Source organism: Coenobita brevimanus, chromosome 92 (assembly GCF_032717465.1).
Source record: "Coenobita brevimanus isolate Jiangsu-jjx chromosome 92, ASM3271746v2, whole genome shotgun sequence".
Taxonomy (NCBI): Eukaryota; Metazoa; Arthropoda; class Malacostraca; order Decapoda; family Coenobitidae; genus Coenobita; species Coenobita brevimanus.
In genome coordinates, this window is record NC_137045.1 from 22,651,442 (window position 1) to 22,670,214 (window position 18,773).

General features: G+C 41.5%; 1 protein-coding gene across 1 annotated transcript in view; it reads left to right on the forward strand.

Moving 5' to 3' along the window:
* Positions 1-18,773, forward strand: part of LOC145412139 (protein unc-13 homolog 4B-like) — a 789,854-nt gene that overhangs the window by 440,457 nt on the left and 330,624 nt on the right. Inside the window, exon 11 of the mRNA XM_080282072.1 lies at positions 5,325-5,438. Coding sequence (XP_080138198.1) covers positions 5,325-5,438 — 114 coding nt within the window. The remainder of the gene's footprint in view (positions 1-5,324; positions 5,439-18,773) is intronic.

Here is an 18,773-nt window from a genome sequence, read left to right on the forward strand (position 1 = left end):
TTGAACGTAGAGGATGGAAGTAATGCGAGTATAAGTGGCTGGGGAATGGCTGGGAGAAGGAGGGAGGTGAGAAGACAGGAAGAAATCAGTAGTATAGAAGCTGTGGAAGCAATGAAGAAAGTTAAATCAGGGAAAGCCCCAGGAATTGATGGAGTGTGTGGTGAAATGCTGAAGCATGGGGGAGAGATAGTAGTAGAATGGATGTGGAAGATGTGCAGATTGGCCTGGGAGGAAGGTAGAGTCCCGGAGGATTGGAAGTCAGGTATAATTATTCCCTTGTACAAAGGAAAAGGGGAAAAAGAAATGTGTGGTAATCATAGGGGCATTTGTCTTCTTAGTATAATAGGAAAAGTCTATGGTAGGATACTTATTGACAGAGTTAGAGAAAGAACAGAGAAATTAGTTGGAGAGGAACAGGGAGGCTTTAGGAAGGGAAGAGGTTGTGTAGATCAGATATTCATTCTCAGATCTTTAGTGGAAAAGTTTCTAGAGAAGTTGTATGCGGCTTTCATGGATTTGGAGAAAGCATATGACAGGGTGGATAGACTAGGATTGTGGAAAGTGTTAAGAATATATGGAGTAGATGGGAAGTTGTTGAATGCTGTGAAGAGTATGTACGATGGTGCGAAGGCTGCAGTGCGCGTGGATGGTGAACTAAGTGAATTTTTCTCTTTGAAAGTTGGTTTGAAACAGGGATGTGTCATGTCTCCATGGTTGTGCAATCTGTACATGGATGGGGTAATAAAAGAGGTACAAGGTAGGGTAGTGGATGTTGGAGTGGCCCTGGTGAGAGAGGATAGTGTTTGGAAACTCCCTGTACTGTTGTTTGCAGATGATACTGTGTTGTTGAGTGAAGACGAAGGGGAGCTGCAAGGCTTGGTGGATGAGTTTGAGAGAGTGTGTAAGAAACGGAATCTAAAGGTGAATGTAGGGAAGAGTAAAGTGATGGTCTTTGAGAGAGGTGAAGTCAGTGAATGTACAGCGAGGTTGGATGGTGAGGAATTGGAAAATGTGAGTACGTTTAAGTACTTGGGTAGTGTGATGAGTAAGGATGGAGGTTTGGAGGGTGAAGTGCTTGAAAGGGTACAGCAGGGAAGAAAGGTTGCTGGTTCTTTGAAAGCAGTGATAAGAAGCAGGGAAGTGAGCATGGAAGTGAAAAAGTTACTACATGACAGTATTGTGATACCAACTCTAACGTACGGAAGTGAAGCTTGGACGTTGTTGGAAGGACACAAGTCAAGAGTGAGAGCAGTGGAAATGAGTTATTTAAGAGGAGCCTGTGGAGTCACATGGAGAGACAAGCTGACGAATGAGGATATAAAGGAGCGTTTTGGTGTTGATGTGGATGTGATAGGAAGCGTTATGAGGAACACACTGAGGTGGTTTGGCCATGTGGAGAGGATGGAGGGTGAAAGACTCACGAAGAGAGTGTATGGGAGTGAGGTGGAGGGGGAAAGAGAGAGGGGGAGACCGAGGATGAGATGGAGGGATGGGGTGGAGAGGTATATGAGAGAAGGGGGTGTGAGTTGGGAGCAGGGGAGTGAAATGGCGGGGGACAGGGCGACTTGGAGGCGATTTGTTTGTGGCCACCCCAAACGGGATTGAGGCGTCTGGCAATAGATAGATAGATAGAATAAAGTATTTTCTAAGTGCTTGCCCTCCCCCTAGGTTAGAAATGAGTATGTCAGAACGCAAATGTAGTGGTGTATGCTGCTCTCCCGGTCCTCCCTCCATCCCCTCCCTTCCCTCTCCATCCTTCCTTCATCCCAGCTTTGGAGGCTTTTGCCCGGGCGCAAAGAAAAATTTCTAGGGACAAATTTGCCCTCGGAAATTGGTATAAATTGTATACCATCATCCTCAGTGGTGTTTATACTGTAAGGTAAGGTAATAAAAATACACAAAACTGATGAATATTAGTACAGAAATGCAGTGAGAAAAACCTTGTTTAACTGTAAAATGCTTCAAATAACTTCCCAACAGCCAAGTCCAAAATTTTGCCAGAACCATGCAAGAGTAAAGCAAATGTCTAGATGCAGAATTTCATGAGCTTTCATGTGGTGTGTTCAGAATTTCGATACAACCAATAGTTTTTGAGTAAATCGCCAAAAAAATAAGAAAAAAAATCAAGCGTGGCCGGGGATGGAGGATGGAAGGGGGGTTGAGGTCTGGAGGAGAAGAGGGGGAGATGTGTGTGTGTGTGTGTGTGTGTGTGTGTGTGTGTGAGAGAAGAATGAGTGACTGACAGTGAGAGAGTGAGTGGGAGATAGAGTGAGTGAATGAGTGTGTGAGATGGAGGGGGGGTTAGTATGGCAGTTTGGCTTTCTTGTCTCCCTCCCTGTCCTCCCATCCTGCCCCACTCCTACTTGTCTCCCTTCCTTTCCCTCTGCCATCCCTCACCCCTACTTGTCTCCCTCCCCACCCTCCTCCACCCCAGCTTGTAACCCCTCCTGGCCTCTCACCCTCCCCAGGTTAGCATGGAAGTCCAGATGTCGCTTTTATTGGACTTTCTTTTATTTTTTCGTAATGGCTTGGCCCTCAGTTAGTCTGTTATAGTGAGGTTTTACCATATATTAGTTTAGGTATATATACATAAGTAACGTATTTTAATAAATGATGAAGTGCTAATAAAATAGTGAAAAGAATAAATATTTAACTCACTAATAGTAATTGTGGTAGGAATGGTTGTAGCTGATGGTAGTAGTGCTGGTGATGATGGTGGTGGTTAATTGATTGATGATTATGCTTCTGTCAGCTACCACTGCATTCCTGCTGGGTCCTTGGTAGATGTGGTTGTTGTGATAGTAGTTGTGATAGCTGTGGTAGTTGTGGTTGTGGAGGTCCGAGGTCAGGTGGTGTTGTGTTCACTTCAGCTGCTGCACAAAACACCATTCATTTACAGATCAACACAGTGCACTTCCTTACTGCTACTTCTTTCTTGCTTCCTCCTTACTTAAATTTCTTCATTGTTTCTCATCTTCTTGTGATTAGCTGGTAGTGCTTTTTACTTGTAGAAGACTGCAGTTAGTTGTTGTAGTTAATTGTAGAGTTGCAAATCATAGAGATGCGTCATAGGTAGTTGTAGCTTCTTCTTTACCGCTCCTTGTCTTTACCGTTGTCTTCTTTGTCTTCTTTACCGCTGCCACCAACGTCAATAGGTAGATAGATAGGTATGTTTCTAGGTAAATAGGTGCTGCCAGTGTCAGTAATGTGGATAATTGTAGAGAATTGTAGATTACTGTTGCTGCCAAATGTAGATAATAGTCGTAGGAAGGAGTTGGGATTGTAGTAGATTGGCGAGGCACCTGCTACCAATGTAAAGAGTCATGAGGTGTCATATTGCGTGGAAATTGTATATTTGTAGCTCTTTCTCAGTTTCTTTCCCCCTCTCTGTGTCTCTTGTATTGTAAACGAAGATGAGGTAGAGACACTCTGGGGTAACGAGGTTTTATTGCGACACAGATATATTGTTCACAGACAGAGCGGCGTGACCCACTAATTGCCTGAGTGACAGCTAATCACTTACTGGCTCTTACCTCCTACTCTACTCAATATCCTTCTGCCTCCCTCTTCTCCTATTCCTTCTGACTCCTGCTTTGTACACCTGATTATATTACTACCTGGTTTCTGGCCAGCTGACGTGTGTTGCACGCTTCCTTCATGTGGCTTAACTGGCTTCCGTGAGTTACACTGTGTGTTAACATACATCTTACATTCTTGGTTGTCTAGTCCATGCGATGTACATGTCTTCTCTTCCTAAGGGCCAGACATATCTACCTGCTTATTACATATTGTGCTATGATTATATTATGCTGATATTTATTGCATATTGTGCTATTGATGCCTCTGTTGTTGTTGTTGTTGTTGCTCAACCTTGGTCCATCTGATAAAGCAGATCCATCAGCTGCAGGTATGCAACTATCCCTGTTGGATTGTCACATAGGTTCCCTACACCACTGATGTTGTGGCTTCATCTCAGTGTGGCATGTGTTCTGTAGTGCTTAATTACATGTGTAATTTTGTGTGGGCCTATTCTACAAGCAGGGCATGTGTCATATGTGATTCCACCAAACCCAAATCTAAGCTGGTAACTGAGAAGGGCTGGGTGACATGCCAATCTAAGTCTAGATAGATGAACTTAATCATATCTGTTTTAGGACACCTCCTGTGGGTGGATATCAGGTGGTTGGGCTTGTAATATACTGGTCTGATCAAGGTGTATTGCCCTTTACATGTAAGTATATTGGTGTTTCTTCAGTGCTAGTGTTGGAATGTTTGGAGGAGGGATATTGTTATAGAGGGTTTGATAATGCTTGTATGGTGATTGTATTTTGTGCCAAAGTGTGTTGCGTGTCTTGTCATGTAATGATGGGTGTTTTGTATCGAAACATGCTGATACATATGTGTGCCCCTCATGTCAGGGTGGTTTCTGACAGGGAGGACTTTGGTTCCAGAATGCAAGTGAGTCGTGGCAGCGCTTTTGGTGCACCTAGTTGTCATGCATAGGATATTCTGTATGGTTTGCAGGGATTTGTAGTGAGTATTAGATGGGATTGGAACCCATTCCAGGGAGACATAGAACATCACTGATTGTTCATATTGTTCATAAAGTAAGGAGAGTGTATGTTTCTTTTGCCCATAGTCTGGCCCTGTAGTTGCCATGAATGCATCGAGCCTGCTTTGCACTGCCTCTTGATGTTCTGTAGCCTATGTGGTCCTTAATGATGAGTTCAGTGTCATATATCCCTCCAGGGATCTTAGTGGAGGCGTTGTGTGGCACACATACATTGTTAACACCTGCCTGACAGATTCTTTGTAAGGTAGTTTACCTTCCCTGAGTCATTAATAACCAATGGAAATTGTACCTCATATGAGGCTTGCAGCCTGGCCCATTTAGACCTTTATTGTGCACCATGTGAGGTCTGTGATGCGATGGGAGTGCTTTTGTTCCTGTTACTATGGTGATGAGTGTGGTGGTGAATTTGGTTGGTGAAAGGTGAGCTGGGGGCCACTGCATCCTTGGGGGTAATAGGATTTACCTTTGTTTTTTAGTGTGATATCATACACCATTGCATGTCTCAGGTTGAAGTTTGTGGGATGTCATCATTTAGACATACTGTGTAATGATATTTTGCCTTCATTTATTCACATGACAATTGAAGCATGCTGGCAATGAGTGTCCTAGAATATACCTGTATTGCACTCTTAGCTTGGTAGTAAATCCTTATAATTAACATCCACATCATAAGGAGGTCACTGTATATTGTATATCTTCTACTGTTTTTTTTTTTTTTAAGCTTGTATTCTAAGAATTCTCCCTCTTTCAGGAATTTCTTGGAACTTGAAGCAAACCAACACACACACAGCCTCAAGATCTTCCCCAAAGATGCTTCTGTTACTGAACTTGTTGCAGAGGGATTGATGGATTTCTCAAAAAATTGGTAATTGAGTTGTTTTCTCTATCTATCTGTCTGTCTGTCTATCTATCTATCTATCTATCTATCTATCTGTCTATCTATCTATCTGTCTGTCTGTCTACCTACCTACCAAGCATATATATATATATATATACACATACAGTAATCCCTTGATTATCCAACAAGTTGCCTATGGCACGGACTTCCATGCCACGGTTTTCTATGACACGGCAAGGTGCCAGAACCAAAAAAAAACAACAACCATGTGAATAAAGTACATATGACGCGGTGGCACAGCAAGGTTTGAAACGCCCAGGCAAATTCCCCTGGCGATTGGTTCTTACCTAATTGTATCTTTACAGGAATGAGTCAATCTTGTACTGTCCCGTGTCTTAAACCATATTTATCGTACATATCCTTAAATTTGTTAATTGTTTTGGCACACACTATTTCATTCGATAGTGCATTCCACTGATCAATCGCCCTTTTTGGGAAACTAATTTTCCTTACATCTTTATCACCTCTCTTCTTATGCAGATTTTTGCAGTGTCCTCCTGCTGATGCTTCCCCATAGGTTAAGTAATCATTTATGTCTATTTTCTCCTTCCCTGATATGCATTTATGTAGCATAATCATGTCACTTCTTTTCCTTCTCTCCTATAGTGTTGGTAGATTCAGTTTATTTAGTCTTTCTTCGAAGCTTAGATCTCTTAAGCTTGGTACCCATCTTGTAGTGGCCCTTTGAACTTTTTCAATCTTGTCTATATGCTTTTTGAGATGAGGACTCCAGACTACTGATGCATATTCCAGGGTTGGTCTAATGAATGATGTTATTATCCTTCTTAGCATGTCTTCATTTATGTATGTGAATGCTATTCTCATATTTGCAAGCAGTGTATACATGTTCTGTACCTTCTCACTGATGTGGTCAGCTGGAGATAGTCTGTTATTGATAATCACACCTAGGTCCTTTTCTCTTTCTTATGTGTGTAGGGTTTTATTTCCTAACGTATAATCCCAATCAGGTCTTTTTCCACTTTTACCAAACTTGATTCCATGACACTTGTCCACACTGAATTCCATTTGCCATGTATTACTCCATTCATGAAGTTTATTTAATTCTTCTTGTAGCTCTTTACAAGAGTCTGTGTTAGTAATTCTCATTTGTATTTTTGCATCATCTGCAAACATATATAGATAGCTTTCATTTCCAGTGTTACTGTCTATATCATTTATATACACTAAAAACATGATTGGTGCCAGCACTGAGCCCTGTGGTACTCTACTAGTCACTTCTTTCCATGATGAGTAATTTCCCCTTAGTACTGTTCTCATTTCTCTTTTCCTGAGAAAATCTTGCATCCAACAATACAGTTTGCCTCGAATTCCTCCTTGATGGTACAGTTTCCATAAAAGTCTTTGGTGTGGTACTGTGTCAAATGCATTCTTGAAATCTAAATAGATACTGTCCACCCATCCTTCTCTTTCCTGTAATGTGTTTGTTACTCTGTCATAGTAGCTCAACAGATTAGTAACACATGATTTTCCTTTTATGAAACCAAACTGTCTTTCTGATATCATATTGTGTTCTTCTAGATGATTTACCCAAGCTTTTCTTATAAGCTTTTCCAATACCTTGCTTATAACACTGGTTAGTGATACTGGTCGGTAGTTAAGTGGATTTTGTCTATTCACTTTCTAGAATAAGGGAACAATGTTTGCTTTCTTCCAAATATCAGGTAGTGTACCTTGATTTAAGGATTTCTTGAAAATTAAAAATAATGATTTACTTAACTCCTTTGCACATTCACGTAGCACCCAACATGAAATTTCATCAGGACCATTTGCTTTTCCTTTGTCTAATTTACTTAGCTCCTCCTGTATTACTTTTTTTGTTGTTTGTATATCTGGTAGTATGTGTGGGCATGTATGTTCCACATAATCCCTCTCAAAAATTTTTTCCTCTGTAAAACCTGATTGGAAATTCATGTTTAGTGCTCCACAAATATCCTTCTCTTGTGTATAGGTGATTTCCTCGTCTGTAATGGACTGTATTTTATCTTTTACTTTGGTTTTGCTTCTGATGTAGCTGTAAAATAGCTTTGGTTGATCGCTACTTTTATTTACGATATCCTCCTGAAACTGTTTTTGGGCTTCCCTCCTTATTCTTGTATAATCGTTTCTTTCCTGTTTGTAATTGTTATATGCCCTTTCACTATTGTGTCTTCTGTATCTGTTCCACAACAAATCTCTTTTTTTCTTTTAATTTTTTACATTCTGTATTGAACCATTTCTCTCTTTTCTTTTCTGCTTCTTTGTGCTGTGGGATGTACTTCTAGACTCCTATTTCATAAAGTTCACAGAATTTTTCATATATAGCATTTAAATCTTGTCCTCTAAGGTCCTCTTCCCAATCAGTTTCTGAGAAGTACTTCTTTAGGCCATGAAACTTTCCCTTTATATAGTTTAGGCTCTTTTTCTAACTTTCATTGCTGTTAACTATGTCATATGCAATCATGAAGTTGCAATTTAGTACTGCATGGTCGCTTTTGCCGAATTGAGAGTGATATATTAAATTGTCAGTATCGTTTTCTTGCCTAGTAAATATGAGATCTAGCATTGAGGGTACATCGAGTCCTCTTTTTCTGATGGTTTCCCTCACATGTTGTGTTAGGAAAAACTCTTGCACGAGATCCAGAAGCTTTTGGTTCCAACAGCTTTCTTGGCTTATTATATCTAGAGTATTCCAATTTATATTTGTATTAAAATCTCCAGTTAGTGTAATTCTTTCTGATTACTCTTTCATTTTATATAGTAATGCTCTTAAACTCTGAATTGTAATCTCTGCCAGGTCCTCATATTAGTCTCTTTCCCATGTGTTTGATCTGGGTGGCATGTACAAATTGGCTACAGTTACTTTCCCTTCAGATGTATTGCTCTCTACTGCAATCAGTTTTACTTGTGAGGGTATATCTAGTTCTATTTCTTTGACTTTTAGATTTTTCTTAGTTAATATTATAATTCCTCCTCCTTTTTTTAAGTTCCTATCTCTTCTCCATATATTATATTACTCAAAGTTTAGGATGTCATTTGATATCCTTGGTGTTAATTTTGTTTCAGTTAGGCATATTATATGTGGTTCATTTTCTCTGACATAATCATGCATCTCTAATAATTTAGATACCATTCCATCCACATTTGAGTACATCAACTTAATCATCTTGTTTATATACTTGTCATGATTTGGTTCCACTACCTTCCTCCTTTTTATTCCCTCCTGTTTATGTACCACTTTCGTACCTGCAATCCAAGTACTTTGTAAAAAAATGTATTCTTCTCCTCCTCTGATCTTCCCTCATTTTTTTTTTTTTTTTTTGCTTCCTCCCTCTTCTCTTTCAGTAATTCCAGTTCCTCTTGTGTTAGGCATCTTTTTATCCATACATTTTTGAACTCCTCTTTTTCCATAAGATTCTTTGCATTTTTTAGTATCTCTACGGTGTTTACACTCTGGAAGGTTACCTTTAGGGGTCTTGACTTGCTTCTCTCGTATTTCCCAAACTTTTTGTGTTGCTCTATGTCTTTACTACAGATTTCGTCTGATACTTCTTTCAATATGCTCATTACATTTGCCATCTCCTTTTTGTGTCTTGAGGTCTTGTTTTTTACTTCTTCCTCTTTTATACCAGTGATTACCATAGAAATGCTGAAGCATGGGGGAGAGATAGTAGTAGAATGGATGTGGAAGATGTGCAGATTGGCGTGGGAGGAAGGTAGAGTCCCGGAGGATTGGAAGTCAGGTATAATTATTCCCTTGTACAAAGAAAAAGGGGAAAAAGAAGTGTTTGGTAATGTTACGGAACAGAGAAAGATAACGTACACTTTAAGTGAGAACACGAAGAGTCACCACTGTCCCGTAAAGTTCCAGGTTCAAAACAAAAGAGTTAGGTAAAATTACAAGTTAAAGTTTAATGCACAAACTAACAACAAAACATTCAGGACTCATAAGGATAATGTAATGGCAAATAAACAGGTTAAATATATGGTTAACTGCAATAGCCTCTATTAACACGAAATTAGCAAGAATAAATTTATCTAAGTCAGCCCTGATAAAATGAGATACCAGATAATACTCAGTGAATGCCAGATAAATTATTACAGATACAAACTATTATCAAAAATGACTGACATAAAGATCCCTACATGAATTACAAAAACTTCACTAGGCCTACAAATTAAACTTATGCTATACAGTACAAGAAAAAATGCAATAACAGTTATACTCAAATTACACACAGCTGCTAGATGGTTGGAGACTTCTTGAGCACTCACAATAATAATATCTGTACAGGGGAGGACAGAGATGTGAACAAAATGAGGAGCAGATCTAAGTGGCAATGATGCAGAGACTGAGCTCATTATATAGGGGCCAGCAGAGCCTGATACAACTTGTAAGCAGGACGCGCAAATGAAGCGATGGGGACAAACGGTCGACAATCCCGCACTGAATAACAGAAAGGACGACTTACTCTACTATAACGGTAGAAGGGGGGACTGAGGCAGAACACGCTCGTGATCAAACATGCAGCATACTGTGCGTTAAAATTACACAAAGGATGATGAAATCATAGGCTATGTAACACCTCCCCACAAAGAAAAAAGAAATTTACAAAGGAAATTTCTTATTACTCTAAAACAATCTGTATATGGCATTACAGACCATGCAAAGGTCTTTCCTAATGTTACAAAACATGAGATCTCCCTAGCACGTTCAGTCATAGGTACTTGCCAGTATCCCTTTAACAAATCAAACTTACTTATGTACCTAGCCTTTCCGGTCTTGTCTGTGCAATCTTCCACACGAGGGAGAAGGTAAGTGTCTGTTTTGGTTATCTGATTAACACGTCTGTAGTCGATGCAAAGCCTCTGTGACCCACCTGGCTTAGGGACCAGAGTGACAGGAGAACTCCACTCGCTCTGACAGGGCTCAATCATCTTGTGGTCCAACAGGTAGCCAAGCTCCTTCTGGATGAGAGGAACTTTCACTGGGTTCACACGGTAAGGAGGCAATTTAATTGGCTTTGCGTCTCCAACATCGACATCATGCATCAACACAGTGGTTCTTCCTGGAGTGGCACGGAACACTTGCGGGTACTCCTGCAGTAATGCCGAAAACTCCTGCCTTTCCTTGGGAGGTAGATGAGAAAGCTTAGTCTGGAGATCATTCATGATACCAGGATTCTTCCCCAAACTATCACTCAGGCTCATGCTGCATGGGAGAACTTCACTTGTAGACTCGGGTGGAACAGCTGCAGTGCAGACTGGATTATTTTCGTCCCGCCTGTGATATAACTTTAGCATGTTGATGTGACATAGTTGCTTGCTCTTTCTACGATCTGGTGTGGCGATGACATAGTTGACATCACTGAGTTTCTTCTCCACGAAATAAGGGCCACTAAACTTGGCTTGAAGAGGTTGCCCATGAACTGGTAGCAGAATCAAAACCTGATCTCCTGGCTGAAAGTGGCGTAACCTGGACTTCTTGTCATACCAAGTCTTCATCTTCTCCTGAGCAGCTCCTAAATTCTCTCTCGCCAGCTGTAAAGCAGTGGACAGCCGTTCTTTGAACTTCATCACATACTCCAGCAGGTTGACGTCATCTTCCTCCGACAGCCAGCATTCCTTGAGTAGCTTAAGGGGTCCTCTTACTTCATGGCCAAACAGTAGTTCAAAAGGTGAGAAGCCCAGTGATTCATTTGGAGATTCTCTTGCAGCAAACACAACGAATGGAAGACCTTTATCCCAGTCTTTCTGATGTTCCAAACAGTATTTCTTGAGCATCGATTTGAGTGTTTGATGATATCTCTCCAACGCTCCTTGGGTCTGGGGATGGTAAGCTGAAGACGTGATCTGGGTGATGCCCAACTCTTTCAGAGACTGCTTGAAAACGTTTGACATGAAATTACTTCCTCGGTCTGACTGTACCTCCTTGGGCAGACCAAACTTTGTGAAGAACCCTAGCATTTCCTTAACCACGTTCTTTGCTGAGATGTTTCTAAGTGGAATGGCTTCAGGATAACGAGTAGCCATATCAATCATGGTCAACACATAAGAAAATCCTGAAGAAGTCTTAGGAAGAGGGCCCACAATATCCACCAACACACAGGTGAAAGGCGCCTCAAAAGGAGGAATGGGAACTAGAGGTGCAACCTTTTCGGTCTGATTACACTTCCCCACAACTTGACAGGTGTGACAAGACTTACAATACCAGGAAACATCCCTGAAGATACCTGGCCAGTAGAAGTGTTTCAAAATGCGTGCCACAGTCTTCCTCACTCCAAGGTGTCCTGCCAAACTGGAATCATGAGCCACTCTAATGATATCCTGCCTACAAACACCAGGGATGACAACTTGATGTACAACCTCCCATTCACAGTCGGCTGATGCTGTTGGGGGTCTCCACTTCCTCATAAGTACTCCTGACTTTACATAATAACAAGTAGAAGCACCAGCTGACTCTTCCTCACTGCAAGCAGAGTTAGCTAGACCTTTCAACTCACGGTCAGCAACCTGCAACTCAACCAACTCTTGACGAGACAAATTATCAACACTACGGGGTACTGCCTCATCTGGTGAGTGGTCCAAATTAGCAAGAAAAGTGTCAGCTAGGATAACATCATCATCATCATTATCCTCTAAATCACCAGTAACTTTAGACTTAGCCCTAGTGACAGCACATGCAGGGAACACATCAGGGACATCACAATCCTGGGACGCAGCCACTGGCTCACTAGACAACTGAGGAGCTGGACACACTTGACTTCCACCAATATCATTTCCAAGTAAGAAAGTTACACCTGACATTGGGAGTGTCTCAACCAACCCAACCATAACAGAACCATTAACAAAACCAGACTCTAAATTCACTCTGCACAGAGGAACAGAGAAGTAATTATTCCCTACACCTTGTAAGATTACAGTTTCATCAGAGGAATTAAAATTAGAGCCTAGAACACTGGTCAGCATAAGGGATTGGCAAGCACCTGTATCACGATATATTTTAACTGATTTCCTGTCATTACTGTCCAGAGGACTGACAAAACCATCAGACAGGAAATTAGCACATGAACTCTTGAGAGTGTCACCCACGTTACTGCTCAAAAGAGGAGCTCCATCATGAGAATTTAAGTTACCCCTCAAAGCAGGTTCAGTTAACTCAGTTAAAGAATTCTGGGAACTCTCAAGAGTGGACACTAGACCAATTGACTGAATATTTAAAGACTCCTTTTTGTTCACATCACGCTGTCTCCTGAAACATCTCTCCGTAGTATGACCAAGCTTACTACAATAAGTACATTTACTTTTCTGAAATCTAGAGGTGAAGCTGGTATTTACTTCCTGAGAAACATCATCTTTATTCTCTTTCCTGTTACCTGTACTCTGAGTAGAGGCAACGTACTTACTCTCAGCTTTCCCTTTTTCTTTAGAATATCTCTTGTGAGTGAGAACATACTCATCAGCTAAAACTGCAGCATCAGACAAATTATCTATTCTTTTCTCATCAAGATATAGGCTTACATCTTTACTAATACACCTTTTGAAATCCTCCAGCAAAATCATCTGCTTAAATTTGTCAAAATCAGAATCCACATTCTTAGAATTTAACCACTGCTCCAACAAATCTTCTTTGATTTTTGCATACTCAACATGGGATTGCTTATCTTGCTTGTAAGTTGTCCTAAATTTTACTCTATAGGCTTCAGGAACAAGCTCATAGGCCTTAAGAATCAAGCTCTTAACTACATCATAATTATCAGATTGATCCTGAGGCAAAGATGCATAAGTTACTTGAGCTTTACCGGTGAGAACAGTTTGAAGGAGTAATGGCCAATACTCCTTAGGCCAATTAAAACCTGTAGCTACCCTCTCAAACAACTGAAAATACTTTGTTAAATCAGATTCATTAAAAGGAGGGACAAGTTTAACATTTTTAGCCACATCAAAATCATCAGAGCTAGATGATCCAGTTCCACCTTGTTTCATGCGATACTCATGGTCTGCCTGAATCCTGGCAAGTTCAATTTGTGCCTGAGCCTGTACCTGTGCCTCTTCAATACGAGCCTGAGATTCCGCCTCCTTAGCCTGAGACTCAGCCTCCTTAGCACGTGCTTGAAATTCAGCTTCCTTCACACGAGCCTCCTGCAGGGCTAGCTGTAACTTAGCTAATTCAATCTGCGTTTGCTCATTTGGAGGAGTTACATTAAACAAGCTTTTATTAATCATGCCAACAATTTGATCTTTAGAATAATGAGAGTGAACTGCAATTCCCAATTGTTGAGCAACAAGCTTAAGTTCATTCTTTGTTCTGTTTTCTATATCACACACTGTTTGCACATTTGACAAAAAATCTTTGGCTTCATCAAGTGTAGAAATAGTAGCCATCATGAATATATCACAGTCACAAAATATCAAACAATATCCTTATGATAATATCCTGAATATCCTGATATGAGGTCGCCAAATTTATGTTACGGAACAGAGAAAGATAACGTACACTTTAAGTGAGAACACGAAGAGTCACCACTGTCCCGTAAAATTCCAGGTTCAAAACAAAAGAGTTAGGTAAAATTACAAGTTAAAGTTTAATGCACAAACTAACAACAAAACATTCAGGACTCATAAGGATAATGTACTGTAATGGCAAATAAACAGGTTAAATATATGGTTAACTGCAATAGCCTCTATTAACACGAAATTAGCAAGAATAAATTTATCTAAGTCAGCCCTGATAAAATGAGATACCAGATAATACTCAGTGAATGCCAGATAAATTATTACAGATACAAACTATTATCAAAAATGACTGACATAAAGATCCCTACATGAATTACAAAAACTTCACTAGGCCTACAAATTAAACTTATGCTATACAGTACAAGAAAAAATGCAATAACAGTTATACTCAAATTACACACAGCTGCTAGATGGTTGGAGACTTCTTGAGCACTCACAATAATAATATCTGTACAGGGGAGGACAGAGATGTGAACAAAATGAGGAGCAGATCTAAGTGGCAATGATGCAGAGACTGAGCTCATTATATAGGGGCCAGCAGAGCCTGATACAACTTGTAAGCAGGACGCGCAAATGAAGCGATGGGGACAAACGGTCGACAATCCCGCACTGAATAACAGAAAGGACGACTTACTCTACTATAACGGTAGAAGGGGGGACTGAGGCAGAACACGCTCGTGATCAAACATGCAGCATACTGTGCGTTAAAATTACACAAAGGATGATGAAATCATAGGCTATGTAACAGTAATCATAGGGGCATTTGTCTTCTTAGTATAATAGGAAAAGTGTATGGTAGGATACTTATTGACAGAGTTAGAGAAAGAACAGAGAAATTAGTTGGAGAGGAACAGGGAGGCTTTAGGAAGGGAAGAGGTTGTGTAGATCAGATATTCATTCTTAGATCTTTAGTGGAAAAGTTTCTAGAGAAGGGAAAGAAGTTGTATGCGGCTTCCATGGATTTGGAGAAAGCATATGACAGGGTGGATAGACTAGGATTGTGGAAAGTGTTAAGAATATATGGAGTAGATGGGAAGTTGTTGAATGCTGTGAAGAGTATGTACGATGGTGCGAAGGCTGCAGTGCGTGTGGATGGTGAACTAAGTGAATTTTTCTCTTTGAAAGTTGGTTTGAAACAGGGATATGTCATGTCTCCATGGTTGTTCAATCTGTACATGGATGGGGTAATGAAAGAGGTACAAGGTAGTGTAGTGGATGTTGGAGTGGCCCTGGTGGGAGAGGATAGTGTTTGGAAACTCCCTGTACTGTTGTTTGCAGATGATACTGTGTTGTTGAGTGAAGACGAAGGGGAGCTGCAAGGCTTGGTGGATGAGTTTGGGAGAGTGTGTAAGAAATGGAATCTAAAGGTGAATGTAGGGAAGAGTAAAGTGATGGTCTTTGAGAGAGGTGAAGTCAGTGAATGTACAGCGAGGTTGGATGGTGAGGAATTGGAAAATGTGAGTACGTTTAAGTACTTGGGTAGTGTGATGAGTAAGGATGGAGGTTTGGAGGGTGAAGTGCTTGAAAGGGTACAGCAGGGAAGAAAGGTTGCTGGTTCTTTGAAAGCAGTGGTAATAAACAGGGAAGTGAGCATGGAAGTGAGAAAGTTACTACATGACAGTATTGTGATACTAACTCTAACGTACGGAAGTGAAGTTTGGACGTTGTTGGAAGGCCACAAGTCAAGAGTGAGAGCAGTGGAAATGAGTTATTTAAGAGGAGCCTGTGGAGTCACATGGAGAGACAGGCTGACGAATGAGGTTATAAAGGAGCGTTATGGTGTTGATGTGGATGTGATAGGAAGTGTTATGAGGAACACACTGAGGTGGTTTGGCCATGTGGAGAGGATGGAGGGTGAAAGACTGACGAAGAGAGTGTATGTGAGTGAGGTGGAGGGGGGAAGAGGGAAGGAGAGGCCGAGGATGAGATGGAGGGATGGGGTGGAGAGGTATATGAGAGAGGGGGGTGTGAGTTGGGAGCAAGGGAGTGAAATGGCGGGGGACAGGGCGACTTGGAGGCGATTTGTTTGTGGCCACCCCAAGCAGGATTGAGGCGTCTGGCAATAGATAGATAGATAGATTACTATAGATCTGTTGATATCTACTGAATCTCTGACTAACTTAGGATTGTTTTGGATTATTCTTTTCACTTTGTGTTTAATGCTTTTTTCTTCCACGCTTGTTTGTAAACAAAAAATATGGCGACCACTTCAGGTCCATACTACAAGTGCTTCAACTGTTGACTTTTTTCTCTCTTATGAGGTGGTTAAACTTCACCAAATTCATTGTGTTAAGTAATGAAACATGAAAGATTCTTTGGGTATTGTGACTAGTTTATAGGTTTGTTCATAAAACCGCTATGAACGGGTTAGTGATGAAGCACCAGTCTCTGAGCTAAGATGAAGTATAATGCCTCCCATCATCATCATTATGTACCGTATATAAGAATGATTATTAATGTGTTAAATGCGAGTTTTTTTTTTTACACATGAGCATACAAACTTCATCAAATAAACTTCTTCAATCAGTGCTGGACCAGCGAGCCTCTGCCATCTTTAATGTTTTGGTCAGTCAGCTGATCAGCTGACTGACCAAAATATTAAAGATGGCAGAGGCTCCCTGGTCCAGCATTGTGGAGGCTTCCTGGTCCAGCAATGATTGAAGAAGTTTATTTGATGAAGTTTGTATGCTCAAGTGTCAACAGAACTCATATTTAACACATTATTAATCATTCTTATACTGTATACAGTACATGATGATGATGATGATGGGAGGCATTATACAGTACTTTGTCTTAGCTCGAGATAGGTGCTTCGTCATTAACCAGTTCATACTGGTTTTACAAACGACTGTATTATGCCCAAGTAGACGCAAGGCTGATCACCCTCCCGTTTTTTGTGCTTGTTGTTATGTGTAATACATGTATTGACTAATTGCTTGATTGTGTGCGTGTGTAAAGTGGGGACAAATGGGGAAAAGTGGTGTGAGAAGGGAGACTGGGCGAACGTCGAGAACCAAATTCCATTTTTTCCATAAGTTTAGTTATTTCTATGGCACAGTTTTCTCTGGCGCGGAATTGTTCCAGAACCAATTACCCGTGCCTTAGGCGACGTCCGTAATAGAGCCAGTGGCATAACCGGGTTTGGGTATTGTCCGGATACAGAGCAGGATTCTCTACTGTACCCATATCCTACCTATACCCAACCTATATGTACAGTACCCCTCCTAATTTTGGCAGTGTTCTATGGTCTTTCAGCTGCTTTTAGACATCAAAACACACATTGCAAAATGCAGTGTAATCCTAAACACTAAGAAATCAATGGATAAACAATAAAAATTTTAAAAACAAAAGAGTACTTTACACTTGCCACCCAGTGAACAGCAGACCTGCGTCGTAACCTGCCAGGCTGCAGCAGGTGTACAGGTATCCCATGTCGTCTAGTTGCTAACACAGCCACCTAGCAAAGGTCAAAGAACTCCTCCTCCTCCTCCTTCTCCTCCTCCTCCTCCTCCTCCTCCTCCTCCTCCTCCTCCTCCTCCTCCTCCTCCTCCTCCTCCTGCTGAAGCTGGCTGATGAGTGGGGACTTGTAGCAAGATGATGGAGCCCTACCCACCTCAGGACTCTCTTAAGACAGCCACAAGCCCACATCTAATAGTGACTCAGCGGTTGTCGATGTGCACGGTTGTGTGTCCAAGGGTGAAGACTGGGGTCAAGTGGGTGGGAAGAAGGGGCTGGCACTCGCGGGGGTGGCGAGCTTGAAGAAGGAGTCGGTCTTCATGTGACGATTGGTACGGTAATTTTGTTGGAGGATGACAGCGTCCCTGACAACCCGCAGATCCATGGCCAGCTTGAGTGGCACCATCTCCTTGTCGCAGTGCGGGTGCTCGGCAAATTCTAACACCTGATCAGTGCCGGCCCGCAGCACACCAAGACAAGGGAGTGATGGAGTGGCGGAGTGGCCAGAGTCAGGGTCACTGTCTTTGTCCTCGTCACTTTCCTCTGTCTGCCCTGCTGAGACAGCAGTGGTGATCTCATCAGACAACGTCTGATAACCTGGATCGCAATTGTCGTCGTCGAACCAGTTCCTCTTGTCGTCAGCGTCAACATCCTCGCTAGTGTTTAGTAGCCAAAGGTGGAAATCGTATGTCAAATCCTTCATAGTCATGCATGACCTCGCATGCCTGAAGGAGACAAGACCAACCACTTTCCAAGGTTTTGGCAGAGACTTCCTTCCAAGCATTGGCCCAGTGGAACACTGCAAACATGTTGTAACATCACAGATTCTCCAAGGTCCACTCCCCACGTGTGTCAACCCCTTCCTAGTCCTCAAACACCACCATCACCCCATTGAGGAACCTCCGATGGTACAGTCTCTTGGCTGCCACAATAACAAATTGGTCTGTTGGAAGTGGTAGGTGGAGGCACTTGCCATCCACTCACTCGATGTAGTGCTACTCTTGGGTGTCTGCCCTTTCCTCTCCTCCGTCTTTCTTTCCTTCCATCCTCTTCTGTCTCTCCTTCATTCTTTCCTCGTCCTTCTGCCTACGGGTGACTTTACACTCCCTCTTTTGTCTTCCTTTCCTTCATTCTTTCCTGTTACTTCTGCCTGTGGGTGACTCTACACTGAGTGATAAGCCAAATGGTTTCCTCTATACCAGAAAACCATTTACTATGTTGGGTGGTAACCATATAACCAAATTTTGGCGCCTGGTGGTTTAGTGGGTAATTACGGCACTCCGGTCGGATTGAGCCAGTGAAGGTTTATATCCAAGGGATGGTTGGGGTTTA